The 11,630-nt window shown below is 36.0% G+C and overlaps 1 protein-coding gene across 4 annotated transcripts in view; it reads left to right on the forward strand.

Annotated features, from left to right (window-relative positions):
• The window catches only part of LOC132155937 (dmX-like protein 2), a 95,865-nt gene extending 84,260 nt beyond the window's left edge, over positions 1–11,605 (forward strand). For all 4 annotated transcript variants that reach the window (XM_059564722.1, XM_059564724.1, XM_059564723.1 and 1 more), the window contains 9 exons: positions 5,295–5,416; positions 5,497–5,635; positions 6,742–6,802; positions 6,880–7,007; positions 7,359–7,436; positions 7,670–7,761; positions 7,846–7,898; positions 8,850–9,067; positions 10,052–11,605. In XM_059564722.1, the coding sequence (XP_059420705.1) occupies positions 5,295–5,416; positions 5,497–5,635; positions 6,742–6,802; positions 6,880–7,007; positions 7,359–7,436; positions 7,670–7,761; positions 7,846–7,898; positions 8,850–9,067; positions 10,052–10,261 (1,101 nt within the window). In that variant the 3' untranslated portion in view covers positions 10,262–11,605. The remainder of the gene's footprint in view (positions 1–5,294; positions 5,417–5,496; positions 5,636–6,741; positions 6,803–6,879; positions 7,008–7,358; positions 7,437–7,669; positions 7,762–7,845; positions 7,899–8,849; positions 9,068–10,051) is intronic.
• Positions 11,606–11,630: the final 25 nt, after the last annotated feature.

Consider the following 11,630-nt stretch of genomic DNA (forward strand, 5'->3'; position numbering starts at 1 on the left):
ATTTACTATGTTAACACTGGGTTATTGTTTCTGCAGCAATTTAGGATGATTTTGAACTTGATGGAGAGAATGAGTTGGGAGTTTTTTTGACTATGCCCTAATGGATTTCCACTAACAGTGCAGAGCACAGCATCTTCTCCACAGGAATCCGCTACAGTGTTTGAGGGAGGGGGGGGGTTCAAGTTTTCCCGGGTCTGCATGCGCAACACATGGGCGGGAATTAATATGTAATCAACTTGAATCAGCTTGAATCAGCTAAAGATTTCTTTTAAAAACAACCTCTTTTTCATGACTCAGAGTTGACTCTTTCTTTTGAAAGAGCACTTTTAGATAAAAAAAAAGAGCTGTGTTACACACCACATGAAAGGTTATTTTCAAAGATCTATAATAGGGGCACTTTAACTTGCTAGCACAAAAAAAAGATACTTCACTTTTCAATTCAAACAAGACTTTGGTGGTCAATTCACTCTCACATTCACACAAGTTGCAGAAACCGAGAAAGTGAGGGAAGAAGTTGTATGAGAGTGAACAAGTAAAATCCCCAGTTTATAGCAATATGTGCAATTGCTTAGATCTGACCAACCACTAATTAACCCTGTCATTGAGTTTTAAATGAGGCTATGAAACGTTGTGTTAAATGCACCAGTTCAGAATCTGGAGGTTTACGTGCGTTGCATGTGTAAGGGGATTCCCTTTGTTGTCGTGTGGAGTTTCCCAGGTTGTTGATTCGCTGGAGGTCTACTAGCGGCTGATAGAAAATCCTGCCGCGCTACAGATCGCCATCCACATAGTTTTACAAAATGAGAATTGTAGATTGAGCATTTTCATCGAAACGTTTGTCTTTCTGTGGCTCTAATAAAGTCTGTATGCTTCATTTATAGAGCTATAATATAGATTGCTCTTTCCGTTTGCTCCGTTTTTTTAAACACTGAACTTCAAACTTATCAATGCCTTATTGTTCATTCTTGAAGTAAACTTGCGTCCATTTGGTGAATAAATAAACCGTTTTAGACCGCTGCTTGATTTGAAAGCGACACGTCCAGAGATAATGGTGAGTTCACCTAGACTCATCGCTGCTCTTTTATTTTGGTTAGATAATCATTAAGTGTTAAAGTGAAGTTAAAGTGTGAGAGTATACATCGTTCTGGTATAATTGTAGGGCCCTTTGATTTCCGTGATGTAAATGAAATTCACAGTTTAACGTGGAATGTTTTGTCAAATTGAATTAATCAAAAGACAATCATTACACTCAAATCAAATCGCAATATGAACTAGTGTCTGTAACTATTAAGCTGCAAAAGTTGACTTTAATATGAATCCTGCATGTTCTGCAAGACTCTGTTAATGAATGGCGCAGACACAAGGTTTCAATTATTATACATATACTGAAGCACGCATGACGCTCGCGGTAATTTCACCGTCTGTCGTCTCACTACATGAGGATGTAAACACATGAACAACATCTCCAGAACTGCTTTTAGAGAGTCTTCATGAGCATCTGACCATTTGATTTGAGTAAAACTAGTGTTGTAGGTTCAATTCTTGTAAAGAAGGCTTCAGGGCGTCCAAGAAAGTCCAGCAAGCGCCAGGATCGTCTCCTAAAGAGGATTCAGCTGCGGGATCGGAGTGCCACCAGTGCAGAGCTTGCTCAGGAATGGCGCATCTGTACGCACAGTGAGGCGAAGACTTTTGGAAGATGGCCTGGTGTCAAGAAGGGCAGCAAAGAGGCCACTTCTCTCCAAAAAAAACATCTGGGACAGATTGATCTTCTGAAGAAAGTATAGTGAATGGACTGCTGAGGACTGGGGCAAAGTCATATTCTCCGATGATGCCCCTTTCCGATTGTTTGGGGCATCTGGAAAAAGGCTTGTCCGGAGAAGAAAAGGTGAGCGCTACCATCAGTCCTGAACAGTAAAGCATCCTGACACCATTCATGTGTGGGGTTGCTTCTCATCCAAGGGAGTGGGCTCACTCACAATTCTGCCCAAAAACACAGCCATGAATAAAGAATGGTACCAAAACACCCTCCAACAGCAACTTCTTCCAACAATCCAACAACAGTTTGGTGAAGAACAATGCATTTTCAACAATGCAGGCAAAAGTGATAACTAAGTGGCTCGGGGACCAGAATGTTGAAATTTTGGGTCCATGGCCTGGAAACTCCCCAGATCTTAATCCCATTGAGAACTTTTGGTCAATCCTCAAGAGGCGGGTGGACAAACAAAAACCCACTAATTCTGACAAACTCCAAGAAGTGATTATGAAAGAATGGGTTGCTATCAGTCAGGATTTGGCCCAGAAGTTGATTGAGAGCATGCCCAGTCGAATTGCAGAGGTCCTGAAAAAGAAGGGCCAACACTGCAAATACTGACTCTTTGCATAAATGTTATGTAATTGTCGATAAAAGCCTTTGAAACGTATGAAGTGCTTGTAATTATATTTCAGTACATCACAGAAACAACTGAAACAAAGATCTAAAAGCAGTTTAGCAGCAAACTTTTTGAAAACTAATATTTATGTAATTCTCAAAACGTTTGGCCACGACTGTATATATATTTTCATTACTACTACTAGAATGGATCAGTACTGTTTTTTTTTTTATTTTTTTTTATTTTAAAGCACTATTTTAGTTTTTATTCAGTATCCATTTTAAAAACTATCGGTTAATTAATCTGTATCGGCCAGTGTGGTCCAACCTAGAAGAGTGTTATTTAAACATGATTTCTATAACAAGAATATGAAACATTTTACAAATAATTGATTGATAGAAACTTTTTAAGGATTAATTTCACACACATACCAAACCCAAATATAACCTTATAAACTATTCAATAGTTATTCAAATTACATATACAATGAGTTATTAGAACTGGTAGTTAAATGTGGGGGTTACATACATGATATGGAGTTATGCAAGGGACTGATATTCGTAAGTAATTTTAGCATAATTTTGAAGCATTTATATATAAATATATATATATATATATATATATATATATATATATATATATATATATATATATATATATATATATATATATATTAGGACTGTCAATCGATAAAAAATTTAAATCAGATTAATCACACCCTTTTTCTGTGATTAATCACGATTAATCATACACTTCATGAAATTAAGCATAGACCAATTATCTTGTTTCAAATGTTTATTTTGTTATCATTTGCTATATCCAGCAAAGTAAACCAAAAGATTAAAGGGTGATTCTCAAAAATCTATTTTCTGCAAGACTTTTTCAAGATAAATTTTGATGCTAGGTTTATGGGATGTATTGACAATGCGTTCAGTCTGTACTTCACACAGCACGACGCGTGAGGGCTCGTGCTCTTCAAAGACAATCAAAGAATACGACAGAGCTCTGCAGTCTCTGATGTAATCAGCCTGGTTTCGTTTATATTGTTTGAACACATTTGGTTCCTGGATCATTGGACTGAAAACTTTGCCGGAGTTAGCAACTTAAAATGAATGCAAGCAGAGAAGCAAAATTGGGTTAAAGGGTTAGAATAGAAATAGTGCTTCAGTAATTTTGCCTCCATTAAATTAAATTAAATTAAATTAAATTATGTTAATACTAAGGATTGTAAAATTAATTGCATGCATTAACACATTAACATTGACAGCTCAAATATATACATTTACATATATAAGAAAGTCTCTGTGCTGTTCTGTGAGTGTGAGGATGTGGACTGCCAGCAAACAAAAAGTCAAAGGATCTTGAACAATACAAGTCTCTGGTATCTGTCCTGAGTGAGGGAAAACCAATCCTGTTAAGTCTTAACTCTTGATTTTCCTCAAGGTTTCACTTGTGATGGTCATGATGTGTTGTCTCTTCAAACATTAATCTTGGGTTGCTCACCCCAATTTTTACAGTCTCCTTCCTGAGTTGGAATTATCAATAAGTGTTGTTTTTTTAATGCTGCAAGCAGTTTAAATCTGCTAGTTAGGTTTGCTGGCTCCCCAGGGTATCTGATTGATGGCCGTCCATGTTGTTCAGGGCCTTTTTGTGGAATCTGGCTCTCTGTGTTGTTTCAATGCTGTTCAGATCGAATCTTAAATTGTCTGATTTGCTCTGATGTCCTACAGCTCATCCGGGTATTTGAGGCATTGCCGTGCTCTCTCTAGTTTTATCAACTGTATTTACTATAATATGAAACTGGAGGACTTCAGTGTTAATAGTAGGCCTGTGGTACTAGTTGAAGTGCTTGTCTTGTTGCCAGAATGACTGGTTTGTACACTGTAATAAATGTAAGATAATAAACAGGCAACATTTTAAAACCGCATTTTCTTTTTACATTTGTTTCTGAATGTAATATAAAAATTAGTGCTGTCAATCGATTAAAAAAAATTCACACAGTTTTTTCATAAATTAATCGCATTAAATATTCAAATTAATGTAAAAACAACATAAAGACATTATATATATATATATATATATATATATATATATTTATATATATATATATATATTTATATATATATTTATATGAACATTTATTAGACTGCTTAAAATAATTCTAATTTATGTTAACTTTAAACAATCTAACCAAACTCATACTAAATGTCATGTTTAGCTAGCTGTGCCCTTCGGAAAGTAGGAAATATACAGAAATGTAATAAAGTCATCAAACAATAAATTTAAAATTTTATATACGTGAATCCTTAAAGCTATACAAATATTGATTTCTTATTATTTTCTTTAGTTTTTTGATTAACAGATATCACAGCAGCTGGGTTATTAGGTATTAAACAACTTTACATTTTTTAAGAGCTGCTTTTGAACATGACGTGGATCTTCACCTATTCTGACCCACCTCAGGTCTTAAAGTCTCGACTAATGAGCTGACTGGTTGAATCAGGTGTGTTAGACGAGTTAGATGGGCTGCTCAAGGACAGTTTTGAAAACCACTGCATTTCAGAGACATGTTCTTAAATGTGACTCATATATAACAAATACATGCATGAACAGTTTTAAGGCGGCTTTAATTGCTTATTTAGTGACTTGCCAACATAACGAGTGAAAGAAACGACATTGTATTTGATATGAAATGATACAGTGCATTGGTGCATGCAATTGAACAAGCACGTGCTATGAGCACAGTTTCTTTTCCACGAACATTTTACTTGTGCCTGGTGCAGGGAGAAGTTTAAACACTTGTCTGGAAAGTCCGCCAATAATGTTGTTTTCTGTTCTTTATTAAAGTAAACTCTTTATTAAATAATAATAATAATTATAATGTTTTAACGTCCATTTAATTTGTGTTTGTGTTCTTTCTCTAAGGCTAACACTAATGAGTTAGTGCTGGCATCTACTCATGATGTCCAGGAAGTGGACGTGTCCTCACTGCTCGCAGCTCAGCCTTACACCTGGATCGGAGAGGACTGTGACAAGGAGTCTCGCAGGTCCCTCACCTACCTGTGTGTGTTTGAATCATTCAGCTCATAGATTTGATAGCTTTGAACATCTTGTTTTCTCTGTGTAGCTCTGACGATGTGGATTATCGCTCATCTCACACCAATATCGCCCAGGCCAGTGCCGGTCCCTTTGCCCCCCAACAAATGGCAGCATCATCCTCTATGCCATGGCTGGGCAGCGGACAGACCAGCATGGGTGCCAGTGTGGTATGTTTGTCAGTTTTCTGTAATGTGAATAAAGGTAGCAAATAAACTTGTAAAATGAAATCACAAGTATAAAAAATAGTGGCTGATTTTTTTTTTTTTTTTTTATGTATTTTTATATTTTTTTTTACCTTAAAATGTTGTATGATGTGATGCCACGTACATGTTTACATAAATTGAGAATGATAAACTGCAGCATATAACTAAATATTTAATTTTCTTTTGCAAGTTGTTTCATTCAACTGAATTTTTTTTATTTATTTTTTTAGCTAAGATAAATATATATTTTCATGGAAATAACCTTTTTATTTTATAAAATAATGTAGTATTGTAATATTAATAATATAATGTCAATTTATTTTTTTCACTAATCAAATAAACTCAAAATAGCTATATAAAACTATACAACTGTACTGAAATAGTTGTAATGCACATGGTTGTACTAAATTCACGGAAAACGTTTTTACTAGTGGTCTTCGGATTTTGGACCCCACTGTACATATGCACGCATTGAATCCAGTTCATGATGGTCACGTTCCCAACAGAGCTGCACTGCAGATGAAGAGCAGCTTCTGAGTGTTTTCTTTTGGCTGCTATCAGCAGAACACAAACAGTGAGTCGTGGTCTCAACAGAGCTCTTGATGAGTCTGTATTGAGCTGATAAGAGCGTTTGGAGGTAGTGGAGTAAACCGCAGACAGTCGGAGCGGCCCAAGGTACAGACCTGCGTCATGACATCAACCTCCACTCTTGTTCTCTTTCACGGCTGATAAAGATGTCACTGTGGAGTTAGGAATCTACTTTTAAACTAGTTTTCCACGCTCTACATGCTGCTAATTAATTCAAGTAGTTAAACGTTAAACGATTGTGTAGTTAGCTATGCTACAACAAGTAACCATGGTACAAGGATGGTAAAGATACTGTCATTTATTTACATATTTTATGGTTCATTTGAAATGAACAGTCCAAGCAGAGCTTTCACTAAATCATACTATATAGAGTACTGTAAATTGAACTGTAAAATATGAAGAAACTAAGCATCTCAGTGTTGCGTGTGTGTGAGTTTAAGAAAACAGTCATGAGTTTTACTATGTTTGTGTATTTCTGTCAGATCATGAAGAGGAACCTGAATAACGTGAAGAGAATGACGTCTCATCCCATCTATCAGTACTGTGAGTGTCTCTTATTTCACACAAACACTGTCGAGTTTTGAGGAAACTCCTGTTTGACGACTTTGACGTGTTTTCAGATATGACGGGTGCTCAGGACGGCAGTGTGAGGATGTTTGAGTGGAATCGTCCTCAGCAGCTCATCTGTTTCAGACAGGCCGGAAACGCTCGAGTCACACGCCTCTATTTCAACTCACAGGGCAACAAGGCACTGAAGCAGTCATTACCTAAATGATTAAACCTCATAACATATTGTCTTTTTTTATTCACTTGTATTATTAGCCATTTGGTGTCAGTAAGTTTTGTATTAAATGCTTTTAATTCAGCAAGGATGCATTAAATTGATCAAAATTGACAGTTGGAACATTTTTCTTAAAAATATTTCTATAAAAAAAAAATCTGTTTGTTTTGAACTTTTAATTAACAGTACAGCAGCACATCTGTTAAGGAAAGGTCATCCTGTTGTGTCTTCTGTCCTTTCTATGAATCATTGTGCAATATACAGCTGAAAATATGATCTGTGGCTTTAAATATCTCCATTCTTTCCGTCTGTCTTCAGTGTGGTGTTGCAGATGGCGAGGGCTTTTTGAGCCTCTGGCAAGTCAATCAGACCTCCTCGAACCCCAAACCTTATTTGGTAAGAGCTTTATCTCTGTACCGCACAAACCTTCCATTTCTGACAGTCACAAACTACCCTCATAGTGTGATTGAACGGTGTGATGGAAGTAGATGTAATATCAAAGCATGTGGCATCTGCGAATAACTGATAATAGAACTTATGGAAACTAACTTTACTATTAAACACGTGTTTGATAACGCAGGGTCCCTGTAAAATATGAAATAATAAGCATGTCTCTGTGTCTGTTTCAGAGCTGGCAGTGTCACAGTAAAAGCTGCAGTGATTTCGCCTTCATCACGTCCTCTAGTCTGATCGGCACAGCAGGACAGTCCAATGATGGCAGGTCAGTTAAATGATTTATTCTACAGACATATAGAAACAGGTTTTATGTAATGTTTTGAAGCAAATGTTTCCCTTTCTTCCACAGGAGTGTTTGTTTATGGGACACTCTGATCTCTCCAAGTAACTCTATGATACACGGTGAGTCGACAGACTCTTAAGGGAAGAGTTTCTTTTTTATTTTTTCTATATGTTGAATGGGTGATTTATTATTTTCTGTATTTTTTTATTTAATTTGTGTTAGCTTATTATGTCATTGTTTCTGTACAAAAAAAGTTTCCACACCCTTTCATTCATCTAAACCCTGAATGGGTGTTCATGTTTGGGTAGTCATATGTTCATGTTCTCATGGTGGTGACCGATTTCTAAATTTGTCGTTTTAAAGCTTAGTTTTAATAATTGGTCTGGGTGGACTGAGGATGGAATATTTTAATACTATGTCTACATACTACCACAGACATTTACAAGAGCAAGAATGCGACCATTTTGCATTAATATGCTTGTTGAAGAATGGTTTAATTGCTAGTGATATACAATTATAGATACTGTCATTTATATTTTACAGGGTTCTTGTGGGTCCTTTAAAAGTCTTAAATACCATAAATGGTACAACAATAGTCTTAATTATTTCAGATGGAAGTAGTAAAGCATAGAATTTCCAAATAATGTAAGTCTCTCATTATGCATCATTATTATTATCATTTTTTCCCCCTGTATATCATTGGTGTTTTGGCTGCCATATTACAATAATGAAAGGAAAGGCAAAGACCAACTTTTAAAAATCTTTTTCTATATATGTGTATGTGTATGTCAGCAAAATCAAAAATCGATCGACCAGTAATTTGTATGTATTAATATATTATAAACCAATTTTTTAATATTGAGAAAAAAAGGTATTTTTAACTTGTTTAACTTGCTACCCTGTTTTGCAGTAGAATATGAAAAGAATCTGAGATACATGATTTATTTTGAGATTGAATGGGTTTGTTATGTATGGATGCGATATTAATAAAAAAAAATGTCTTGAAGTTTAAAATCTGATAAAAATGTAAAAAAAAACTTCCCTTTATTCTGCTATCTCTCTATATACAGCATTCCAGTGCCATGAGAACGGTGCAACGGTTATTCAGTATGCTCCTAAACAGCAGCTAATCATCACGGGCGGCCGGAAGGGATTCGTCTGTATTTTTGACATCCGTCAGAGACAGCTGCTCCACACATTCCAGGCACATGATTCGGCCATCAAAGCGCTGGCCATGGACTCCACTGAAGACTTCTTTGTCACCGGCTCAGCCGAAGGGAACATGAAGGTATGTTCCCCTAAAATTACATACTTCATCTTAAACATCTCCTGTTACTGTTATGTGGATATTTATGCAAGCAAAGTGACATAAATAAAAAGATTTCTTAAAAAAGAAGAAAAAAAAATTAAGCTGAATTTAAAGTGATTTATCAGCTTTTAAATGGGAGGAGAAATGCTTCTGATATCTTTGTTGTTGAAGTCCTGTTTGTGTTGGTGTAAACAAGCCTTTAAGCTGGTAACACACATCTGTTGATTATGCATTTACAAACTGAATTGTCCTATGCCATGTAAAGAATTTAGCATATTGTTTTTAATTTGAATAGTGTTCATACCTATACTAAAGCAATTCGGTGTTTGATTTTAAGGAAATTTCTTTTTACTTATATATGATGAACAATTTTGTGTTGGATCACCTCTTGCTCCAGCATAAAATGCAATTTTTTTTTTTTTTTAAATGCATGCAATATTTTACTGTATTTGCAAATAATGTAAGTCTGCTAGCTTTTGGAACTGACACAAGCCAGTTCACTACTTCTAAATAATCTCAAATGGGTAAAAATTTGTCAGTCAATCAACCTGGCTTATATGTCTATCTATAACTAATATATAGTGAAATTTCGGTAATGAAAAATATTTGGTCAAAAATATTTAGAATGTGCTTAAGCCTTAACAGTGGTGATATTTAATTAGCACTTCTCCAATGGCATGTTTTTACTGTGTTAGTGTCTGTTCTGAGTATACAGATGGGGAATAAGCTATTAAATGTTTGATATTTCAGTAACAAATTATTATTTCATTAGAAATTTTGTATAAAAACCATACAGCAATTGAAATTTATTTTCTTTACATTTCAGTTTTTTATTTGTATGTTGCAATATACAATGTATAATCAATTCAGTGTATTTAATAAAATACATTATATTGATTAATTGAGTTATAAAACGTTATTTTCGGTTTTGGTTTTTAAAATTGCATTCCTGTTCTGGTTCAGGTCTGGAAGTTGGCAGGACACGGTCTCATGCACTCCTTCAGCACCGAGCACGCTAAACAGTCCATATTCCGAAACATCGGCGCCGGCGTGATGAAAATCGAAACCTGCCCAGGCAACCGGATCTTCACCTGCGGAGCCGACGGGACCCTGAAAATGAGGGTCCTTCCCGACCGCTACAACATTCCGCCCAGTATATTCCAGATCCTCTAACACCGGAGCGCCCATAGAACACTAACGCTTTCATCGGCACCTCCACATTTCCTTAGCTGTGAATTGTAAACAGGTAACAGATATCTCGCGCTGCAGAATATCTTTACCACCCCACCCCACAAAAGGCGTTATGAGTTCCCTCAATTCTAACGATCGACTACTGTCATTTCTGGACACGAATCCAGATAACATGTTGGTAGGAAAGCCGTGTGCATGAGCTGTTTGAGTCACCGCACTCCATTCCCAGATTATTGGTCGTGCTCTGTAAAAGTGCTCAAAGCTCCATTTTTAAGTGTGTATGTGTGTGTGTCTTCATTTTGTGCCCATTTTAGCATCTTAATACCAGCACTGTGCTTCTGATATCAGTGTAAGTCCAGTTGTTGGATTATGTTTTGACTGTACGTTTTCTCCTTGGCTGCTAATGTATGTGCAGAGTGTAAAAATGGCAGAGTACCCTGGCGGCCCGGCGGTTGCGCCGTGGCCCCAGAGACACCCCCCAACCCCCACCCCAACACGCACACGCTGCTGACACGCTTGTTTCCGTAGCAGCCAAACAGCTAAACATTACATGCAAGCCGATGATGCTTGCTCCTGGAAATGACGTTTTTGACCTTTTCATCTCTCAAGCCCAGAAATTCTCACTTTGAACAGAAAATGGTTTGTTTTTGCACAAAATAGTTTGTTTGCTCGTTTACTGTATTACTGTATTTATATTTAATTTTAGGAACGCAATGTACGTTGTAGATGTCTGGGACAAAGTGCAACACTGCATAGGTTTGTGTTTTATTTATTTATATATTTATTTTTCCATGTTTTCATGTTTTATCCATTCTAAATATTTGCACTCAGATCTGGGGAAACAATAACAAGTGACTACATTACAAGTGATGAAAGCTCTAATAGAGGAAACTGTTATTTACTGATGAATGTCTGGCTGTGTGTGGCCAATTAGTAAAAAGTGGAAATAGTTTTAAATTAATAAATAAATATATATATATATATATAATTATTTATGACAATAGCTTGTACAAACACAGTAACGCTTTTAGTTTATTTTTTGATTTTATCATAACTGCTGGAATAGTTGTAAATTTGGTTTGATGTATGTGGTATTTATTAAAATCATATTTGTGTTTCTGTCTGATTTGCTGGGCGCCATGTCAACTGTACGTATTTTACATGTTCAACCGATGGTCTGATGTGTATTTATTGAACAGCCTGATCTGGCTGCGTGTGTGAAAATGCAAACCCCAAAAACACTGGATGATATATCTGAAGGAACAGGTAGTTCTGTCATGGTCAAAGTTTTACCTTTGTAAGTTGAATAAATTCTTTTTATTTCAATTAAGTCATTTCACTTTTACTGTTT

The sequence above is a fragment of the Carassius carassius genome, chromosome 13, assembly GCF_963082965.1.
Source record: "Carassius carassius chromosome 13, fCarCar2.1, whole genome shotgun sequence".
In the NCBI taxonomy this organism is placed as follows: Eukaryota; Metazoa; Chordata; class Actinopteri; order Cypriniformes; family Cyprinidae; genus Carassius; species Carassius carassius.